The following is a 23412-nucleotide window of genomic DNA, read 5'->3' as shown; positions in this document are numbered from 1 at the left end:
CCTTTCACGGGGTAGTGTGTGTGTGCACATGCGCGCATGCATCTGTGAAAATTTGAGGCCAGCCTGCTCACTTAGTGAGTAGAAAGACCCTGTCTCAAAAGCAAACAAACAAACCAACAACAAAACCAACAGCAAGACAAAGTTTCAGCAGAAGACAGTTTTCTTTCACAGAGGCCTGAAGTCTGAGAGTTGAGGTTGTCACAAATAAGGGAGAAGTCCTTTCCTCTGTCCCCTTCCTGGATGACCTGATAATGCTCCTAATTAGGTGATGGGAAGATGCTGTTCAGTTGGGGGTCTTGAGGGACTAATGAGGGTTATGTTACAGTCACATAGAAACCACCCCACAAATTGAGACAGAATTTTATCTCTTGTTTTCAATTGAAAAGAAAAGTGAGAGTGTGCGTTTGTGTAACTGAGCATGAATGTCTGAATTGGGAATTGGGCCTATCTTGAGTTATCTGTTCTGAGCCTTCTCACCTTGGGTGCTGCGAACTGAATTCTAGCTCTCTTTGCAGGAGGTGTGTGCTCTTAACCACTGAGCTATCTCTCTTGATACTTGCAAAAGGAGGGGGGATTTTTCAATTCATCTCATTAGCATAGCAAATTGATCCATTGATCAAATTGGGAGTCACCAAGATCCAACTTGCAATTATACAAGCAACCACACGAGGTCACCATAAGCTCAAAGTGTTTTAGACTAACAAACTAATCTGAATTGAAAAGAAAAACGACTTTGACAAACATGTGATATTATAATATGATATTTGAGAGAACTCCTGCAGCTGACCACATTGGATGGTTTGCCCAGGAAGTCCTGGGGAGTCACTTATAGATGGTTCCAGAAAGAAGAAATAAAACAGACTGCTCAACAATTCCTTACCTTCAAGAGTTGATACTTGGTTGCAGGGCCTTAGAAGGGTGAAAGGGGAGGCAGTGATCTTGGCTCCCGCCATCTCAAAGACTCAAAAACGCTTCTGCTGAGGAAAAACACCCCTTTGCCTACTTTGAAGGCAGGTCCTATGCTGGAATTGCCTATGACCAGTTACAACATTGCCACCAAATATATCAAATCAGAGTTTTAGAGAAGAGAAGATGTAGGGAAAAGCATTTGTTCAGCTACAACAAACACTAGGTAGGAGGAGAGGAATGGTCCAGCAACTGTTCTGTAATCACTGACGACTTGGCTACGTGGTAATTGAAAATGTGCTCACATGTTTAACAGTTAGAACCTTTCATCAGGATGATCTGCGCTCATAAACAGTCTACAGTGACCCTCCACTGTATGTGGTTAAGAGAGAAAGACAACAGACCCTGGACAGAGCCTTGGGATGGGATACTGTGAAAAGACAAGTTTTGTGGTAAATTTTTAAAAATGGCGAGGGCCCAAGATGGCGGGCGCCCATAAGGGCCTGAAAGAAACCCTCATATCTGTCAACAGAGCGGTGTGGGGGCGTGTGTGGGGCGTCTCTGAACCTTGCCGGAACATCTGGCAGCCTGAGGAGCCGAGGCCTGGACGTATGGCAAGTCTGAGTAAGGACCTGTGCGTTCGAGGCCCTGCAGAGCTGCTTCGCCGCAGTGGCCGTGAAGACCATGATGGGAGGCTCCTAGGAAGAGGGCTGGGCACAGGTGCCTTGTACTGACAGCACTCATGGAAACCAAAATGTGAGCAGCAAAGTTCCTGGTGTTATGTGGTTCTTCCCACCTTGAACGTTGAGCAGAACAGGGTCGTTTACCAGAAGTTTGTGTATGAAGATTTGGATTTGATTAAGATGTAACATGAAGATGATTTAATATTGCAAAAAAAAAAAAAAAGGCAATCTTTTATTCCGAGTTGGGCCACATGGCACTATGGGGTACTTTTATCTCAATGGCTCCACGCTGCCCCCAAGTACTCTCAGAGCAAGGCAGTCCGTGGAGCCGTTCCAGCGTGTCACCTTGCCATGCTCATCCCTAGAGTTAGTTCCAGCACCCGTGGGGCCATATGGAACTAACCCTAACTTATCTCTGGTTAGTATCTCTCCCGGCGGCTCTCTGCTTGCCACGAACTCTCTGGTTCCAGCTACCCAGTAATATTAGGGCTCTCAAAGTCCAGCACAGGGCTGGCCTATCACGGCTCCCTGTCACGGACTCTGCCCACACTCCCCTGGTAGTTAAGGTATAAACTCCAAACTACTTGGTGAAATCATGACCCAATAAGCTGTAATTTATCGATCAGATTTATATGTTAAATTCTCAATCCACAATATATCCACACAATAAACTCACAACCAAATAATAAAGATTTAAACCGCCCAACTAGGTAAGATAAATTGACCTATAGAAATCCACCCCTTGGGGTTGGGGATTTAGCTCAGTGGTAGAGCGCTTGCCTAGGAAGCGCAAGGCCCTGGGTTCGGTCCCCAGCTCCGGAAAAAAAAAAAAAAAAGAAATCCACCCCTTAAGAAATATACATAACTACCTAGGGCCATTCAAGACCACCCGGATCTGGTGGGTCGTCCTTCTCCGGCTCCATTTGATTCTCTCACTTTCCCTTCCTCTTCCCTCATAAAAACTTTGTGCCCACCTTACTTTATTACTGTCCGGTCATGGCCTTGACCTAACTTGTGCCAGCTCTCACCTGCATATAGACATTAACCTACAGACAAGTGCTTTTGTGTCTTGGCTGGCTGACGTCACCAGCAGGGTGGAGTTCTCACAATGGCAGACCTCTGACTCTTGGCTTCTTTACCTACAGACAGGGAACAGTTTCACCACCTTCACCTTTTCCCTTCCTCCACTCTTCAACCTACAAGGACAGCATGGATGTTTTTGTATTAATTTGAAAAGTGGATCGATGCATTCTATTTTATAGGTGAGGGGTTTGCCTCTATGCTTGCCTGTGCACCACCTTCTGCCTGGTGCCTGTAGGGGACAGAAAGTGGCATTGAATCCCCTGGAACTGGAGTTAAGAATGGCTGTGAGCCATTATGTAGGTGCTGGGATGCAAACCAAGTGCCCTTAACCAATAAGCCATGTCCAGCTATCTGGGAAGTGTTTATCATCATCACCACCACCACCACCATTTTTACCCCCTCCAAAATTGCTTTTTTTTTTAAATTTATTTATTTTATGTGAGTACACTATTGCTGTTTTCAGACACACCAGAAGAGGGCATCAGATCCTATTACAGATGGTTGTGAGCCACCATGTGGTTGCTGGGAATTGAACTCAGAACCTCTGGAAGAGCAACCAGAGCTCTTAACCACTAAGCCATCTCTTCAGCCCCCAAAAAGCTTTTTGTTGTTGGGGTTGTTTGTTTGCTTGAGAGAGTGTTTCTCTGTGTTGCCCTGGAAGCCTTTGAATTAGCTCTGTAGACCAGGTTAGCTTCAAACTCAGAGACCTCTGCTTCCCAAGTGCTGGGATTAAAGACTTGGGTCGCCACTACTCTGACCAATGCTTTTGTGGTAACAGTGAAATCCGGGGTTAGTGTTTGGAGACTTGATGACCCTTCTGCCTCTGGCATGCTGAAACTTCCAGTGCTTGGAGCAGACATAGAGTTTGGTGTAGCTTTGTGTGGTTCCTGGGGCCTTGAAAAAAAAAATGCCAGGCCCCTCTGCTTTTCTGAGGATCAGACAGAAGCATGGTGCCAGTGCCCTTGTGGGAGTCCGGGGCCAACTGGTCGAAGGTGAGAATCTTAACCCAGGTCTTGAGAATGTGACTTCTGCCTGGCTGCTCACTTGCAGTGCACACACTAGCTTGGGTGTTTGCAGAATCTGCATGTCGTCTGTGACTGTCTCCACAACTACAGCTGTTTTGTTTTCTCAGCCAAGAAGCATTTCATCTTTTGGATCAGCCAGAACAGGGACAGAAGTGGTTGGTTAGTGTGACACATGAATGACCTTCTCAGCGCAATCTGATTAAAGATGCAGGTTGTTTATCTGGCCAGAAACCTGTATAGCTTCACTTAACAGCCACAGGCAGCTGTCCTGGCTTTTGGGTGCCTGGGGCAGAACCTTTTGGTCCTTGTTGTAGCAATGGCAACTCCCATGGTGGCTCCTCCTGCTCAGAAAAAAATTAATTTTTTTCTGGTTATCAATGAGAGGAAGGAGGGTTGGTGTGCGTGCCATTTCTCAGGTACAAAAGGTAAAAGGCCAACCTGATTATGAAATAGAATGTGATAATAAGTAGACATTGAAAAGGACATGTGGGTGGACTGGATAAAGAGAGGTCAAGTTTAGAATACAAGTTGTATGCAGGTCCAGGAAAAATGACACTAAGCCCCCATGAATGTGTATATGTTTCAGATGTCAAGCAAAATAAACTATTTACAAGAAAGAATAAATATATACCAAGGCATATGTACATGTAAACATATATAAAATACTTTACTTTATTCTCATACATGTTGTGTAGCAATTCTTTCTAATTGAAACATCCCATCCTGGAGAAAGGATCATGAAGAGGAAGAATGGGGCCTGAAAGATGGCTCAGCAGTTAAGAGCACTGACTGATTGTCCCAAGGACCCAGGTTTGAGTCCCAGGACCCCCATAGGATCTCGTAAGTGTCTATAACTCCAGTGCAGATCAGATGCTCGCTTCTGGCCCCCAAGCTCAACAGGCACACATGTGTTATGCAGACAAAGCAGCCACACACATAAAAATAAAATAAATAATATTTTCTAAAGAGTCAGGAAATATGGGGCTGGAGAGATGGCTCAGTGGTTAAGAGCACTGACTGCTCTTCCAGAGGTCCTGAGTTCAATTCCCAGCAACCACATGGTGGCTCACAACCATCTGTAATAGGATCTGATGCCCTCTTCTGGTATGTCTGAAGACAGCAACAGTGTACTTATAATAATCAATCAATCAATCAATCAATCAATCTCTTTTTAAAAAAGAGTCAGGAAGTTGAAGTTGGTGGTTAAGAGCTGCTCCCCCCCCCATTAATAACTGAAAGAAATGAAAATAACTTTTCTTATCAGGAGGCACTACCATGGGAGTTGCTGAAAGGTTCTGCTCCAGGAAACCAGGAGCCAGGACAGCTAGCTCCCTGCGGCTGCTTTTCTAGAGGACCTGAGCTCAGTTCTCTGCACCCACATGGCAGCTCTCAACCATCTATAACTCCAGTTCTAGGGAGTCATATGCCTTTTTCTGCCCTCCAATGATACCAGGCCCATGACTCATAGATATACATGCAGCCAAAACACCTGTGCACATAAGATAAAATAATTCTTTTTTTTTTTTCGGAGCTGGGGATATAATAATTCTTAAAAGACTCAGGAAGTATACAAAACTTACAAGCCTTGTGAAGTAAACCCTCTCAAATCTGAGGAAACTCTCAAAATTTAAAAGAATCTCAAGGTTCCTCCACAGGTAAACACAGTAAGAACTGCAGCGAAGGATCTCTGAGCTGCCAAACTGCCTGAAATTGTGCAGCTTTCATGGGTCATCACCTCGGCTAGGATGTGCTGTTTACTGATGCAACTGCCTGGCAGCATCCATGTTCTCGAAACCACATGCTTACCCATACTCTCATAGGCAGACCTAGTAAACTCACTGGTTCACCATACGGAATCACGGTGGACTCATTTCTTTGGTCTGTGGTCCGTGTCCTGTCTGGGGTGAGTAGATGTTAATTTCTCTTCAGGAAAAGTCACACAACATAGTAAATGGTCAAACAGGGATCAACAGAACAAGAAGTCAAACATAGAGGAGTGGTGGGTGCGGGTGCTGGGGCGGGCAAGTGAGGCTGGTCCATGTGATGATAGAGGATGTACAGTGCACAATCCCAACATGGCGACCTTTCCTGTATCCTTTGTAGGAGACAATGTGCCTCCTTGCTGTAGCAACGGTTACATGCTCTCTGTGATGGCTGGGAGCATATGCAACCAAGGCCAAGCCATCTGAGAATGGAATGCCATTGAGGGAAGTCTCCGGGTGGCCATCTTTTTCTATTCAATATGTGGGTGAACTCCTCATAAGGACCATAGGGGAAGGGTAGCCATTACTGAGAAAACGGTGTGAGAGAGGCAGTTTGATATCCAGGTCTCTGGGCTGTGCAAGATGATGTTCACAGGAAAATTTAGATTCTTGGACACTGTGGGGGTGGGTTAGGGCCTTAATGGCTTTCCATCTCTCTAGAAAAGTCTTGTAATAGCCCCCCCCATTACTTCCTGTACTAAAAGGAAGTCTTCAACAATTCCTTCTTAGCCCAGCATTAAGAGCTTTACTGAGCCCTATAATAGTAATTCCACATCTCAGAAGAAGTCAAGCAACAAATGCTAGTAAAACAGTGGAATTGGATAAAACATTATTTACTTCAGAACATTCATATTTCCTTTAGTCAAGTGCAAACAGCAAAGAATTCAAATGTATGTGAGTACAAAGATAGATAACCTCAAATACATCATATAGCAAAACATTTCTCATTACTAACTAGAAAGAAACTCTATCTCTTTCTCAGACAGGGTCTTACTATGTAGTTTTGGATGGCCTGGAACACATTATATAGGCCATTATATAGATGGTCTTGAACTCACAGAATTCACCTGCCACTGCCTCCCCAGTCCTGGGATTAAAGGCATGTGCCACCGTGCCCAGCTGTGAGTTTATTTTTTTTTTCCAGAGATTTCTTCCCAGGCAAAACCAGGTTTGTAGCTTTGCTGAAGAAAGGCTTTCAGGGGGAGTCAGTAATAAGCATTGCTGAATTTATTGTAAACAGAAAGAGTGGCTGGAGAGATGGCTCAGAGGAGAAGAGCATTTGCTGCCCTTGCAAAGGAGCACTCCTCAGCATTCATATTGTGCAATTCACAGATGGTTGTCACTTCAGTTCCAAGAGGCTCCAGGTCCTCTTCTGACTTCCCTGGGTATTGCATGCCTGTGGTGTATACTCACACACATATATGGATAGGGCTGGGGAGATGGCTCAGCAGTTAGAAGCACTGGCTGTTCTTCCAGAGGTCCTGAGTTTAATTCCCAGCAACCACAGGACAACTCACAACCATCTGTGATGGGCTCTGAAGTCCTCTTTTGGTATAGTGTGCAGACATACATACAGACAAAGAAGACATTTCCAGGGCTGGAGAGATGGCTCAGTGGCTAAGAGCACTGACTGCTCTTCCAGAGATCCTGAGTTCAAATCCCAGCAACCACATGGTGGCTCACAACCATCTGTAATGGGATCTGATGCCCTCTTCTGGTGTGTCTGAAGACAGCAACAGTGTACTTATATATAATAAATAAATCTTTTTTAAAAAAAAGAAGACATTTCCATAAAATAAATGAATAAATAAGCCTTAAAAATATTTTCTGGGGGTTAGGGATTTAGCTCAGTGGTAGAGTGTTTGCCTAGCAAGTGCAAGGCCCTGGGTTCGGTCCCCAGCTCCGAAAAAAAGAAAAAAATTTTGTGGGTTAAAAAAAAAAAAAGAGCCAGGCAGTGGATAGTGCACGCCTTTAATCTCAGCACATGGGTGGCAGAGGCAGGCAGATCTCTGAGTTTGAGACCAGTCTGGTCTACAAAGTGAATTCCAGGGCAGCCAGGGATTCACAGAGAAAACCTATATCAAAATAACAACAACAATAACAACAGTCAAACAAACAGAAAATAAACAAAGAAAACCTAAAAAAACCAAAAAACAGTATTAAAAGACTTTTTAAGGGCTGGAGAGATGGCTCAGCGGTTAAGAGCACCCGACTGCTCTTCCAGAGGTCATGAGTTCAATTCCCAGCAACCACATGGTGGCTCACAACCATCTGTAAAGAGATCCGATGCCCTCTTCTGGTGTATCTGAAGACAGCTACAGTGTACTTATATATAATAAATAAATAAATCTTTTAAAAAAAAAAAGACTTTTTAAAGTTTTACAAAAATGTTTAACTTCAAGAGTTTCTTTTGTAAACAAAGTTGTGAGGTACATTTCTGAGGAATATCTTTTTTAGGTTTAGGGAAGAATAGTAGACACTTAAGATTATACATAAATTTTTAAAGAATTATTTATTTTATGTAAACGAATACAATGTAGCTGTCTTCAGACACACTAGAAGAGGGCATCAGATCCCATTATAGATGGTTGTGAGCCACCATGTGGTTGCTGGGAATTGAACTCAGGACCTCTGGAAGAGCAGTCAGTGACATCTCTCCAGCCCCCAACTTTAATTTTTCAAAGCCTATTTTTAAATGATGGTTCTTAAATGCTTTAATCTCCTCCTTAGCCCTTCACACATCAGAGGTAGTGGAAAGAAAGGATACAGGGGAAATGAACCTGTTTAGAAATAGTTCTTTGGGGGCTGGAGAGATGGCTCAGCGGTTAAGAGCACTGACTGCTCTTCCAGAGATCCTGAGTTCAAATCCCGGCAACCACATGGTGGCTCACAACCATCTGTGGTGAGATCTGATGCCCTCTTCTGGTGTGTCTGAAGACAGCTACAGTGTACTCACATACATAAAATAAATAAATAAATCTTAAAAAAAAAAAAAAAGAAATAGTTCTTTGGAGCAAATACTATCTGCTTTGTCTGGAAACTGGCAGTTCAGTTCACAGGTCCACAGAGGCAGCTCAGTCTACTCTTGAACCCTGAATGAATACACCAGCAGTCCAGTTCGATAGCATCGGGATAGCCAACACGAATTAGCAGCGGTGGCACTACCTAGCAGAGACAGCCAGGCCTCAGCCTCAGCTCAAGTCAGCAGGAGGGACCAGGAGAGGAGCCGGAAGTTCTCAGTTGTGCCTCTCTCAGTGAAGTGAAGATCAGCAAAGACTCGAGACCCACAAGTGCAGCACAACTAATTCTATAAGCAAACCAAGTTCAGCCGCTGTCATTGTCAAGTTCTTTTTATATGCTCTCCAAACATCACGTGCCCTCCATGAGTCTTGCCTCAGCTGACATCACTCTGCCAATCAGCCCTAGTTCACAAGAAACTGCAGCACACCACCAGATTTTTTAGGTGCGTTTCTCTCTCTCTCTCTCTCTCTCTCTCTCTCTCTCTCTCTCTCTCTCTCTCTCTCTCTCTCTCTCCCTCCCTCCCTCCCTCCCTCCCTCCCTCCCTCCCTCCCTCCCTCCCTCCCTCCCTCCCTCTCTCTCTCTCTCTCTCTCTCTCTCTCTCTCTCTCTCTCTCTCTCTCTCTCTCTTCGCTGTTTCGCTGTTTCAAAAAGCTTTGTTTTTACTTGGTCCAAGACTTGGGAGAGGCTCCAGGGCGGTTACAAAGCTGCCTAGTGGCTTTAGAGGTTCATTCGGGTGGAGGTGCTGAGGCGGTCGGTGCAGAGCAGAGGAGGGAGCCCCTTGGAAGGCACAGAGGCCTAGTCGTGCTTCAGAGTGAGGCGCTCAAAGAGATACTCGCCCAGAGATGCCTGGGCCACGCCAGTCTGCGCTGGTTGTGGCCCTGCCACCCTACGGAGGTTGGTCAGGTGATTGCCCATCTTCTTGATCAGCTTCACCTCCTTATCCAGGAAGTGGCTTTCCAAGAAGTCACAGAGGTGATGGTCTGTGCGGGCAGAGCCCAGGGCGTGCAGATCCAAGAGGGCCTGGTTCAGGTTCTTCTCCAGGGCCAAGGCAGCTTCCATGGCCTCCAGAGCTTTACCCCACTCATTTTGAGATGGCTTCTGCACATCCTGGAAGAGTGCATGGCCCCCGCTTTCGTTCTGCAACTTGAGGAGACGCTCCGCGGGCGCTTCTCCTCGGCCAATCGCGGAAGAAGTGGCCTACACCCTCCAAAGCCACGTCATCCCGATCAAAAAAGAAGCCCAGAGAGAGGTAGGTGTAAGAGGCCCGCAGGTGCAAGTTGACCAAGCGGTTCACGGCAGCTTCCACTTCGGTGGAATAATTCTGACGAATCTGAGAGGTCATGGCTGATCCGGAGTATGGAGCTAACGGCGAAGACGGGGCTGGCTGGTCCTAGGAGCCGAAGGCGGCAAGGAGATGGTCCCGGAGGCTGCGACTGGAGAGACTTGTAAGGCGGCTGGAAGTGAATAAAGTGGGAGTCCCCGGGTCTGTTCCGTCCAAACACTGTTGAAGCAAGATACAGATCCTCGGGATCTCCAAAGCGCTGCTCCGGTGTGTTTCTCTTTATGGAGTTCCAAATGGAGCTCAGCTATACAGTGTAAGGTGGACCAATACATGCATGTCGTTAGCAAAGAATCCTTCATCACATGTCCTTCCGCATGCTTGCTTTAGCAGAACATCTTCTCACCTGTGTCTACTTCAGTTAAACATTCCTTCACGGGGTTGGGGATTTAGCTCAGTGGTAGAGCGCTTGCCTAGTAAACGCAAGGCCCTGGGTTCGGTCCCCAGCTCCAAAAAAAAAAGAAAAAGAAAAAAAAAATTCCTTCACGAGTCTGCCTTAGCCTTTTATCTCTGTCCACTTCAGCTAAACATTCCTTCATGTGTTTGCCCCAGCAACACACATCCGGCCGACTTTCCAAAGAACCCTTAAGTTTTTACTTCAACTGCTCTTAACCACTGAGCCATCTCTCCAGCCCTATACATAATTTTTACCCTAGGTAAACACAGTTTATTTACTGTTCAATATCCTTTATTGAAATGTCTTTAAGAAAGTATTGTCTAGTCCCAAAGAAACACAATTTGTTTCTTGTTTGGAAAACACAGTATGTCTTTATAGGCCATTTGGGTGTCCTCAATGGAATCTAAAATATCCTGTTTTGTTTTTTGTTTTTATTTTTGTTTTTGTTTCTCAGCAGAAAAGGCAAGCCAGAATGTCAGGACAATAGACTATTTTCCTTTCCCACATCACTGTAATGTCTCCTGTCTTTTTATCCTACCTATGACAGACACAAATATCAAAATAATCCAGCAACTCTGGGAGAAGTGTAATTTTTTACAGCTTCTAAGGTGCGGGGACTTGTCTGAGGTCCTCCTGCCTGTTTGGGCAAGGTGACTCCAGCCTCTAACCTCAGCACTGGAGGGTAAGAACAGGAGGACCATGCTGGTTATAGAATGCCTGGTGAGGCTTACAGGACACCCTGTCCGAAGAAATGAAAACTGTTCTCCAGCCTCTGGGCAGCTGCAGGACTTGGACCATGTTTCTTGACTTGGAACACTTATCGTCAAGTCATGAATGGTGACTTCAGACAGAAGAATTTCTTCAGCCCTCCTTGCAACAAGGCTTTGGGTTCTTTGGTTTGTCGAAGACTGCTGGAGACCAGTTGCCGAGCCCCTCTGCCACCACACTCACAAACTGTACCTGCTCCTTTTAACTTTTTAAATGTGGTTTCCAGAAAATTTAAAATTATAGGTGTGATCCTTCATTAACTTCTGTTAGCCATTACTATCTTAGAGGGTGGCCTTCCCTTTTAAAGCCCAGGCTGCCCCCTTGTGTTAGCCAGGGCTCTCTAGATGAACAGAGCTGATAGCATATATAATTTAGGAGAGTGCTTTACAGGCTGTGGTTCAGCTAGTTCCATACTAGCTGTCCCCCAACAGAGAGCCCAGGGATCGTATAGTTATGCAACCCATGAGGCTGAATGTCTCGGTTGGTCATCAGTGTACATTGGAATCCTAAAGAAGTAGGTTCTAATATCAGCCAAGGAATGCTTTGGTAGCAGGATAGAGAGACTTGCCAGTGAGAGAGAAGGCAAACAGGTAAAAAGCAAAAGCTTCCTTCTTCCATGTTCCATTATATACCTGTCATCAAGGTGCGGTTCAGGATTAGGGTAGGTCTTCTGACCCCAAATGATGGCGTCAAGAAAAATTCCTCACAGGCATTCCCAGCCGCCTGGGTTTTAGTTAATTCCAGATGTAGCCAAGGTGACAACCAAAAATACCCATCACACTTCTCAAGCTAGGAAGAATTTGACATCTAAATGTTTAAAATAAGGGCTGTGGCTCGGTTAGCAGAGTCCTTGTCTAGAATGCAGGAAGTCATTAGCAGGATCCCTAGTGCTTTATAACCTGCATAACGGCACCCGTGTCCTCCCAGAACTCAAAAAATGGAGGCAAGCAGATCAAGGGTTCAAGGCTGGCCCAAACTATATTTGAGGCAAGCTACCCAAGACCGTCTCAATGTATTCACAATAAAAATTTACAATAATTGTCATGTTAGAAATTTCCAGTTGTGAATAGTATGTATATATCTACGCTATTACCCCATGGATATGTCTTCTGTACACCAAGTATAATGGCAGGGCCATTGCTAGAATGCAGAGAAATCTTGTCTCTGTCTCGCAGTCGGGTGTTGGATTACATCCTAAGTCCCTCAGGGATTGGGGGCGTGTCCAAACCCCTGTCTATCAGAGTGGAATTGTCCAATCAGGACGCAGCTGGAGCGGGGGCGGGGCAGGTTGCTTTACTCTCGCGGTGTTTGGTTCTTTTCACTGTTTAGTTCTTGTTCAGGTTCTGTTTCTTCAGGTTCTGTCTCTCCAGCTCACAGTTGTGTAAGGTGGCTCCGCTGTAGCTAGTGTCCCTATGCGGTGCAGACGACGCGGGACGGCAGAAATTCGGAAATGGTGAGCGTTCCGGCCGACGCTGGCTCCATCCAATCAGGACCAGCCGCAGGGAAGGCCTCCGTAGCTTGAGTCTGCGGCCGGATCCCGGTGCTGTCCCGGGTCCTGCGTGGTCTGGGTCCCCTCGCTTCCCATCTGTCCCCGCGGCGGCCTGTCCGACCCATCTCAGGTCTTGGGGCGTCATGGCCGACCCACCTTAAGATTTGGAGCGCTGGCTTCTGGTTGTGGGTTCCCGCCCGCCATGGCTAAGCTTTCCTGAGGCTTGGAAAGTGGGTTCTCAATTTACTGCTCCAAGTGTTCACAGTGAATCCCTCAAATTCCAGTCTTTAGGGCCGACCCCCAGCTAGTCTCAGGACACCGAGTTAGACAGATGGTTGTTTAGTAGGGAAAACCCGAGAGTGGAGATTTCGTCAGTGTGAGCACAGTGCAAGAGTGACAGATGAAGGGTCTAGTGACACTCTTACCCCAATTGGCCTTTGGACAGGAGCTTTTAGGTTTAGGGGAAGGCCAGACCAGAAACAAGCTTTAATAGCAGCAGCCTCATGCAAAGTGTGGCCCCGCCCATCATTGTCTCCGCTCTTTTAAGACCTGGACTAGGTGGTTCTCTGGAGATAGCTTCTGCTTCTGTGAATCCTGGGTGAGTGCAGGTTAAGGACCATAACTTATCCCTATGACCTCAGCTTTGAAAGATGAAGTGGGTTAGACAGACACCACTTGAGTCATTACATGCTTAGGTTGAACCAAAATAAAGGAGGTCAGCGGAGTGAAGGCCGACATGCCGGGTTTTCATCCCGCCTTCATTTGTGGATGTATGTGGATACACACACATGTGTGGGTGTCTGAGGAAGTCAGAAGAGCGTCAGATTCCCTGGAGCTAAAGGTATATAGGTGGTTATGAGCTGCTCCAAAGCGGCTACGAGAAACTGAACTCCATCCAGTTTTCTGCAAGAACAGCAAATGCACTTAACCACCCAGCCATCTCTGCAGCCCTTCCAAAGCAGTTTCACTCCCAGTATTCTCAAATGCCAACTAGAGTAAGGTTTAAAAAGTGACAATCATTACTGTTTATTTTCCTTGCTAAATAAATAGAAACAGACAATATTTTTCCATTTCCTGTCAGTAATGGTCCCAGGTTTCAGGACTGCCAGATGCTGACAAGTTTCTTATAGCTGCCATATGTTCTAGCATAAGGTTGACCTTTAATCACCACTTAGACACCAGACTGAGGTCTGGGGTGAAACATCTGGAAGGAGCAGCTGGAGGCCCTGAAGCTGGAGGAATCTCCTGGAATAGTCATCACCTCAATAGTTAATTCTTTTTTTTTTTAAAGGATTCATTCATTCATTCATTCATTCATTCATTCACATTTATTATGTATACATTGTTCTACTTGCATGTATGCCTGCAGACCAGAAGAGGGCAGCAGATCTTATTATAGATGGGTTGAGACATAATGTGGGTGCTGGGAATTGAACTCAGGACCTCAGGAACTTAGCCATTCCTCCTGCTCAATAGTTAATTCTTAGGGACATCTCCCCCTAAGCTTATTACGTGCTGGCGAATGAGGCCTCAGAGTAGCATTTCCTGCCATGTTGAGTCTCTCAGTTGTTAGGGGAGAAAACCTTCTCTCAAAGGATTAGAAAGAAAACTTCGCCAAGAGTGCAGTGGGACAGAAAGCTGAGACAGTGTTTGAGTCAGTCTGGTGTCTCCTGAGGAGGTGTGGCTGTGAGTTTTTCAGCAGCACTAGGGTGAGCGAACAGTCTTATCAGGCACTTGATCCTGGCAGGTCTTTCTGTTCTTCAGAGCGGCCCCTTTTCTATACTCAATGTCTTGGTCTTGAAGTCGTTCGTTTATTTAAATCTCAGGTTTTAGTAAGTATGAAATGTACTCAGAGCTGAGTAAGGTATATATTCTTTCAAGACAGGGTTTCTCTGTGTAGCCCTGGCTGTCCTGGAACTCACTCTGTAGACCAGGCTGGCCTATAACTCAGAGATCCACCTGCTTCTGCCTCCCAAAGTGCTGGGATTAAAGCTGTGCCACCCAGCAAGGTGAACTATTCTTGAAGCTAGGAAGAAGTAGATTTCAACAAAAAAGAATTTCATTTTCTCTGATTTTTTTTAACTCTTTTTCCCCTAGCATATACAAAAACATTTCTGAGATGTTTTTATTGGGGGGAGGGATGTGAGGGAGGCTCATATGGGCCTAGACTAAAATATTGAGAAAACATTAGTTTCCCATTGATGTTGTAGAAAATGAATACATTCCCACAAAGTATGGTAGGTGAACTTGTAAATTAGTAAAGTGGCTTTGTTGTCATTGAGACAGGGTCTTGCTATGGAACATTGACTGGGCTGCTACTTGCTATGCAGACCAGGTGGGCCTCTATCTCTGATCCACCTGTCTCAGTCTTGAGAGAGCTGGGGTTAGAAAGATGTGCTATGGTAAGATAGGATTTAAAATGATCGTCTAAGTAATTCCTTTGTCTTCTCCTTTTTAAGCCTAAGTATAGACTTGTCAATTATAAGTGTGTTTACAAATAGCTAGTTTTGGCTATAGTTCGTTATTTTCATTTGATTCATTTTTATTATTTATTTGCATGAGTTTGTTCTCATGTGCCTTAGTTAGGGTTTCTATAGCTGCAATGAAGCACCACCAAAAAGCAAATTGAAATAGAAAGGGATTGTTCTGCTTACCCTTTTATAGCACTGTTTCACTGAAGGAAGTCAGGACAGGAACTCAAGCAGGGCAGGAACTTGGAGGCAGGGGCTGATGCAGAGGCCATGGAGGGATGCTGCTTACTGGCTCGCTTCCCCTGGCTTGCTCAGCCTGCTTTCTTATAGAACCCAGGACCCCCAGCCCAGGGGTGGCACCATCCACAATGGCCTAGGCCCTTCCCTATTGATCACTAATTGAGAAACTGCCTTACAGCTGGGTCTCACAGTGACATTTCTTCAAGTGAGGTTCCTTTCTCTCTGATGACTCTAACTTGTGTCAAGTTGCCACAACAGAGCCTGCATGCCACGGTGTGTGTGAAGTCAGAGGGCAAGTGTAGGAGTTAGAAATTGAATTCATACCACCAGCATTAGAGTAAATGCCGTACCTGCTGAACCATTTTGTTAACTCAATTAATTGGCTTATTTATTTATTTTTAAGATATGGCCTCACTATGTAGCCTTGTTTGGCCTGGAACTTTCTGTGGGATTTAAGATATACACTACCATGCCCAGTTTTTATTAATTTTGTTTTACTTCTTGAGGCAGGGTCTCATGTAGCCCTGGCTCATTTGGTTTCTTTTTTGTTAAAGATATATCATTTATTTTCAATTTAAATTATTTTGATTATATGTATGCAAGAGTTTGTGCACCAGTACTGTGCCTGTGGAGGCCAGAAGACGGTTTCAGATCCTCCTGAAACTGGGGTTACAGGAGCTGTGCGCTCCCTGATTGGGTGTAGGAATACACCCAATCAGGTGGTATACACTTCTAACAGCTATGGCATGGCTCCACCCCCCACCCCACCCCGTTTGATTTGATTGGCACCTCCTCAGATTCCCTGGGTTGATACCTTGCGTCACTGAAGTTGCTGAAGTGAATCTGATGCTTTAAACTTTCCCTTCGTGCTGGCTCTACTGTATCCCACAGTTTAAGTCCCCCCCCCCCCACGTGAACCATTCAGGTTCCTTCAGACTTCCTCTTTTGTCCACCCGTGATTTGGCACTTTGTGATGTAATTTCCAGTTTGGAGGCTTCTCACTGCATTTCTGTTACTGCTTGCTATTTAGTGCTTCCATGTGTGTTGTGGACGTTGTGTGCTTGTTGGTGTGTGTTTGCTCTCTCACAGTGTGGTCTGTCATTTAGTTTGCTGTTGACTGAAGTGTTCTAGCAACATCCCTGAAATTCTGGTTGATGTCATTGAATAACACTTACCATTACTGCGTTTCTGCCCATTCAGAGCTGTCAATCACTGATAAAGGAGTATTTTGTTATTTCTAACTGTAATTATGGATTTCTCCATTTTTCATTTTAATTCTAGAAGTTTTTCCCTATGTAAGGGATTTGGCCATCTGTTTTATGTTACACATATTAAAGGCAGACGATCATTTAAAACATCTTCTTTAGTGAGTGTAGCATTTATTGACTGTAGTGTCTGGTTTCTCAAAGATAGTTTATCTCAAATCTTTTTCCTCATTCGCTATTCTTGGTGTTAAAATGGACATTTGACAATTGTAATATAGGATAACTGAAAAATCAGTTTCCCCACTTTCTGTTATCTGTTCTTGTTTATTGAATACTAGCTGTTTACTTTTTCTTTGTCTCGTGTGTGTGTGTGTGTGTGTGTGTGTGTGTGTGTGTGTGTGTGTGTGTGTTTTGAGACAGAGTTTCATTGTGTAGCCCCAGCTGTCCTCGAACTCTGTCTACCTCTGCCTCTTGAGTGCTGGGATCAAAGGTGTGCATCATCACTGTCTGGCCAACTGTGCCCATTTATGTAATGAAAATACTGTCCAAACATTTTCTTTAAAATTAAAAGAAACTTATTTAAATGACAAAGTCTCATTATGTAGACCAGGCTGGCCTCCAACTCAGAGCTCTAACTGGTTTTGTCTCCTGAATGCTAGGATTAAAGGTATGTGCCACCATGTCCAGCCTTCACAGCCCCACTCCTAAAAAGTTTGTGTACCTGCATGAAATGACCTTAAAAGCTGGAAGCGGGCATTAGAAATCCTAGAACTGGAACTCTAGGTGGTTTGTTAGCTGCCTTGTGGGTGCTAGGAATTAAACCTGGGTCCTCTGCAGGAGTAACAAGCACTTTTTAATGCTGAGCCATCTCCAACCCCTATTTACAAAAACGAAGTTGTTTTTGCAGAGACTGCATTGCTCATGCGTTTTTTGTGTTGCTTGTTATTATTTATTGAACCAGTTTTGACATCTTTCTGTGAATTTCATAAACTAAAACAGAAAAGTTAGAAGGCATAGTAAAAGCTTACCTTTCAAGGGGATGGGAGCTTGGGTATTCCTTTAACACAAAATCAGGTTGGGGTTTTGTCCTTAGAGTTTCTTGGGATGCGTGGAACTTTCTCAGCTTCACATTATACTTGGGTACTTTTGAAAACTTTAATTTTTTTTCCATGTGGAAAGGTTTAATGAGAGAAGAAGAGTAGAAGAGGAGAGGAGTAAAGTCGGCCATGAGCACGTGGAGGGAAGCAGGGAGGGGAATGGGGAGAGAAGGGACAAAGGGGAAGAGGGGAAAAGGGAAAGAAGAGCAAGAGTAATTTTTTTAAAGATTTATTCATTTATTATATATAAGTACACTGTAGCTGCCTTCAGACACACCAGGAGAGAGGGCATCAGATCCCATTACAGATGGTTGTGAGCCACCATGTGGTTGCTGGGAATTGAACTCAGGACCTCTGGAAGAGCAGTCTGTGCTCTTAACCACTGAGCCATCTCTCTAGCCCCAAGACAAGTCTTATAAAGGACAACATTTAATTGGGGGTAGCTTACGGGCTCATAGGTTCAGTCCATTATCATCAAAGTGGGAACATGGCAGCCTCCAGGCAGGCATGGAGCAGGAGGATCTGAGAGTTCTACATCTTCATCTGAGGCTGCTAGTGTTAGACTGGCTCCCAGGCAGCCTAGGACAAGGATATTAAAGCCCACATCCACAAGGCCACACCTACTCCAACAAGGTCACACCTCAAAACACTGCTACTCTCTGGGACAACCACATACAAACATCACAGCATGTCAGAGACAGATTAAAACAAGGATGGGCAGCCCAAAGCCATTTTCTTGACCTCATTTTCTCTGGGCTCTGTGGGTGTTCCATAGTGATGCTGTTTGTGCCATCCCTGTACTGCATGACCGCGATTGCTGTTGCATTAGGAGGCCGGTTTTGGCATTAGGAAGGAAGCACTGGTCTTACTGCTTTGTCTGGGACTTGGTAGTTTTCTGAGTATCTTATGCTTCCAAGTGAAACTGTGCACTGGTTTTGAATTCCTATAAGCTGGTCATCCAGGATTCTAATTGTTCTTAGTCATTCTAAAGCTTGGACCTTTGGAATTTTTGGGTCCCTGGTACACCAGCAAAGGTCCAACTTTGAATTTACTTTTTTTTTTTTTTTTGGTTCTTTTTTTTGGAGCTGGGGACCGAACCCAGGGCCTTGCGCTTCCTAGGTAAGCGCTCTACCACTGAGCTAAATCCCCAGCCCCTTGAATTTACTTCTAACCATAAGAACTCTGACAGTGGGGCTGGAGAGATGGCTCAGTGGTTAAGAGCACTGACTGTTCTTCCAGAGATCCTGAGTTCAATTCCCAGCAACCACATGGTGGCTCACAACCATCTGTAATGGGATCTGATGCCCTCTTCTGGTGTGTCTGAAAACAGCTATAGTGTACTCATATACATTAAATTAAAAAAAAAAAAAGAACTCTGACAGTACAAGTATTAACATCACTTTGAGGAGTAGACAGCAGGATTTGGTTAGTAACATGGATAGGAGATGTACTATACCGTGATAAACTAGAGATAACCAAGAATCACATCTTACTCCCTGGATTTACCAATGTGGAGCATGTTTTTAATCTGCCATTGCTTTCCTGAGTGCCTCCGTTCAATTATATTATTAGTACAGCTGCATGTGGACAACTGAAAACATAAAAATAAACTCTTGGGTGACCAATGACGGAATGAATATTCGGAAATCACAAAATCACACGAACATCTACCCCTAGAGTATAGATTCTAGTGGTATAAGTTTTGCCCAGCCTCTAATACACATTGTGTGATGTTTTAGGACTCAGTGGCCTTTGATGATGTGGCTATAAACTTCACCCAGGAAGAGTGGGCTTTGCTGGATCCCTCCCAGAAGAGTCTCTACAGAGATGTGATGGAGGAAGTCTTTAGGAACCTGACTTCTATAGGTAAGAATGATAACATCTCTTTCTTTCTTTTAAATATACTTTAATTGTATGTGCCTTTGTATTTTGCCTGCATATATGTCTCTGTGAGAGTGTCAGATCTTGAAGTTACAGACAGAGCTGCCATGTGGGTGCTGGGAATTGAACCCTGGTCCTATGGAAGAGCAGTCAGTGGTCTTAACTGCTAACCCCTCTCTTAAGCCTAACATTTGTTTACTTAATTAAAACAAAAACACCTGGGAATTTTTTTTAACAATTTTAATGGTGGAAAGAAACTACTTTTATGAGTAAATGGATATGATTTTTAGTATATAGTGAATCTCAAAATTGCTATTAATCTTTTGAAGTTCATAATTAACAGTGCTTTTCCTTGGTCTATGTTTTAGAGAAAGGGTGGGAAGACCAAAACATTGAGGATGAGGACAAAAGTCCTGAGACTAATCTAAGGTAATCTGAATTCATAAACGGTAAGATACTCCTTGAGGGATTTAGCATGTCTGTGAGCTTTGGTAAACATACCAAACAGATAAGCACAGCTGTAACATTGGTTACTAGATTATTTGTCCCACCCCCAGGTCAATGATGTTTTGATTTTTTGGGAATCCATGTTTCAGAAAGATGATTTCATCTACTTTCTAATAATTAAGACATGCCAAGACACTTGGACTTTCTCTTAAATTAGTTATATTGTAAGTCTAAGACATTACTGAATAGAAATTCAGCAACCTTTACGATGTGCTTGCCTTTTGTACAGAAGTCCTATGGTAGATTCTGTAAAAGTAAAGATCATAAAAATCAATGTGGATAAACTTTCAGTGAGATTACAAATCTTAATCTTAAAAAAAAAAGTACTTAGTATAGGAAAACCATGGGAAATGTGACTTGTCTAGAAAAATCTTCATATGTTGTTCATTCCTTAATAGGCACATCATAGCCAACTCTGGATGCAACCTATATGAAAGTGAAGAACACTCTGAGAAGCCATATAAATTTACACAGTATAGGAACTCTTTCATTTCTCTTATGAGTATTCAAAGACACATGATAATGGACACTGGGAGTAAGCCTTATAAGTGTATGCTATGTGGGAAAGCCTTTCATTTCCCCAGTGAGTTCAGAATCCATTTAAGAACTCACACAGGAGAGAAGCCCTATGAGTGTAAACAGTGTGGGAAAGCCTTTAGCCATTCCAGCTCCTTCCGAAAGCATGAGAGAACTCACACCGGAGAGAGGCCCTACGTGTGTAAACAGTGTGGGAAAGCCTTTAACTGTTCTGGTTCCATCCGAAAACATGAAAGAACTCATACTGGGGAGAAGCCTTATGAATGTAAACAGTGTGGGAAAGCCTTCAACTGTCCCAGTTATCTTCAAATTCATGAAAGAAGCCACACTGGAGAGAAGCCCTATGAATGTAAACAGTGTGGGAAAACATTCAGTTGTTCCAGTTCCCTAAGAAAACATGAGAGAACTCACACTGGAGAGAAGCCCTATGAATGTAAACAGTGTGGGAAAGCCTTTAGTTGTTCCAGTTCCTTTCGAAAGCATGAACGGACTCACACTGGGGAGAGGCCCTATGAATGCAAACAGTGTGGCAAGGCCTTCTTTTCTCTTACAAGTGTTCGAACACACATGATAAAGCACACTGGAAATGGACCTTTTAAATGCAGTGTATGTGAAGAAGTGTTTCCCTTTTCCAGTGTATTTAGAAGACATCAAACATCTCATGCTGGAGAGAAGCTCTATGAATGTAAACAATGCAATAAATGGTTTAGTTCCTCCACTTCACTTCATAATCATGAAAGAAGTCATAATGGGGAAAAGCCCTATACCTGTAAACCACGTGGTAAAGCTTTCATTCGAAAACATGAACGAGCTCATGCTGGGGGAAAATCCTATCCATGCAAACAGTGTGGTGAGTGGTTCAGTGCTTCCAGTTCTCTTCAAATGCACGGCAGAATTCAGACCGGAGAAAAGCCCCATAAATGTGAACAAGGTGCTAGAGCCCTCAGTTGCTCCACTTGCATGAGGAAACACGAACAGACTCAGAGTGGGGGGAAAGCCTATGACTATGGTGTGGAAAAGCCTTTGCTTCCAGTTAGAATTGACTACTAACAGGCTCATAAGTTATTCGTAACAGTCTTATGAATGTAAATTCTGGCAAATCCCTAGTTTCTCTAACAGGTTTTTGTTTGTTTGTTTTTGTTCTTTTTTAAACAAAGTGATAAAGCACACTGGATATGGACCTTTTAAATGTGAGGTGTGTGAAAAAAGCCTTTCACAGTCCCTGCATGTTTAGAGCACATCAAATAAACTCATGCAGGAGAGAAACACTGTGAATGCAGATAATGTGGTAAATCCTTCACTTCTTCCAGGTATCCTCAAAGCCGTTAAAGGATTCATATTGGAGAGCATTGCTATTAATGAAAGCATTGGAGAACCACTCACTACAATTGCCTTGTAAACCTGAGTAAACTTGTCTTTTGAGTACAAATAAATATGGTAAATATCACATTTCCCATTTGTCATCAAAGAAACTAAATACTCCTTGGACAACGAATCATCAGAGTGACTGTAGAGAATATGAAAAACAGAGCTTTCTTAATTCTTAGAAAGGACACAGAAAAGGTTCAGAGTGAACAACAGGAAAGCCTATGTTTGTGAGAAAAAAAGGTAAGGCTTCAGATGCCGCAGGTTTAGATTATGGGAAAAAACACACTAGGTAAAACGCTAGGAAAAGGAATATGGGGGAAATGTTCAAATTTCCAGTGTTATTCTTCAAAGGCATAAAAAGGACCAGCAGGTAAAAAAGCCGGTAGGTCTAAGTAATAAGGTTAGGCTTCAATTTTTATACTCCTCTCTGAGAAGCATAGAAGAACGGTGGAGAAAAGTCTTGAGAGTAAGAAATGTCAGAAGACCTTCAGTTTTTCCACTTTCATTTAAAGACATGATAGAACTCATCTAGAAAGAGACTGTTGGGTGCAGACAGTCTACTGAGTTCATTTCTCATTGAAAGGTACATGAAACACTGGAGAAGGCCGTGCGTTACATTGACTTTACAATGTGAAAACATTGCTTTTCCGGGTTAAAGCATGGAATGTGTCTTTTTATATTAGATATAATTTTGTAGTATTTTGTTGAGACTTTTTACAACTGTATTCAGAGATTTATGTATCTTGGTATAGCATATAATATAGTATTTAGTACATACAGTGTATGCATGTATATATGTGTATCTGTAGGATACAGTATAGTTTGTATATAAGTAGTATATATTATATAACTGTTTTATATGGTATGTAATTAAATGTAACCACTATTTTACTATAGTATTATACTAATGGCTATGCTATGAAGTCTTATCAGTATGTAGAATAAAGTATTTCAGTTACCCACCCCAGTCCCTGTCAGTAGCTATTTCTTGCTCCAGGAGCATGGCTACCAGGATCCCCTATATTCAACATCAGCTGTTTTCACCAGGTGGCAAACGGATGGTTTCCTTACCAACCATAACTTGGGACTGCAGCTGGTATCAATCCTCAGCATCGATTGGATGTGGTAGTATACCTTTAATCCCAAAAATAGGAGGAAAGGAAGGAAGGAAGAGAAGGAGGGGGTGAAGGAAGGAGGAAGAAAGAAAGCAAACAAAACCAAAGGAAACAACTCTTATCCCTGAGGGCCAGGGAAGGCCCTATTCTGCAGCTCTGGGAATGTGGCTATCAATCTTTAGAGCATGTCTCCAGAAAAGCTATGAATAACGATCTGTGGAGGTCCTTTTCACATCCTGTATGCTGTAAATACTGATTACAAGGCCTAGCACCAGCTTTACTCAAGATAAAGGTAATATTCCATGATTCTTAGGGAAGATTTTCAGATACTAAGACTTCAGAGGTTTTGAACAATAATTGTACACCTTCTTTATGAAGTTGTGGTTTGAACTATCAGGAGACTCATGCACACTGTGTATGAAGCAAAGGTGAGCACACAGGCTGTGCTCAGTTGTAGGCAAAGATTGGAGTCTAGAGGGCACCCTACAAGGACCTGTCCTGACACATGGGTCAGTTTA

General features: G+C 43.7%; 1 protein-coding gene and 3 pseudogenes across 2 annotated transcripts; 2 read left to right on the top strand and 2 right to left on the bottom strand.

Moving 5' to 3' along the window:
• Window positions 1-1329: 1329 nt before the first annotated feature.
• Window positions 1330-1684, top strand: LOC148002891 (NADH dehydrogenase [ubiquinone] 1 alpha subcomplex assembly factor 8 pseudogene; annotated as a pseudogene).
• Window positions 1685-3401: 1717 nt separating this feature from the next.
• On the bottom strand, window positions 3402-4200 carry Rpl18-ps6 (ribosomal protein L18, pseudogene 6; annotated as a pseudogene).
• Window positions 4201-9152: 4952 nt separating this feature from the next.
• LOC108352088 (ferritin light chain 1 pseudogene) lies at window positions 9153-10028 on the bottom strand (annotated as a pseudogene). Its single transcript, XR_015631644.1, has one exon. The product of XR_015631644.1 is annotated as a ferritin light chain 1 pseudogene (transcript).
• Window positions 10029-12324: 2296 nt separating this feature from the next.
• On the top strand, window positions 12325-22746 carry Zfp867 (zinc finger protein 867). Its single transcript, NM_001109677.2, has 4 exons — window positions 12325-12437; window positions 19226-19352; window positions 19736-19796; window positions 20273-22746. Exons 1-4 carry the CDS (start codon window positions 12435-12437, stop codon window positions 21459-21461), a joined length of 1380 nt encoding a protein of 459 aa, NP_001103147.2. The 5' UTR covers window positions 12325-12434; the 3' UTR covers window positions 21462-22746.
• Window positions 22747-23412: the final 666 nt, after the last annotated feature.

This window comes from Rattus norvegicus, chromosome 10 (assembly GCF_021556685.1).
Source record: "Rattus norvegicus strain SHRSP/BbbUtx chromosome 10, alternate assembly SHRSP_T2T, whole genome shotgun sequence".
Classification (NCBI taxonomy): Eukaryota; Metazoa; Chordata; class Mammalia; order Rodentia; family Muridae; genus Rattus; species Rattus norvegicus.
Note: the sequence above shows the minus strand (reverse complement) of the source record. Positions and strands in the feature narration are given on the sequence as shown.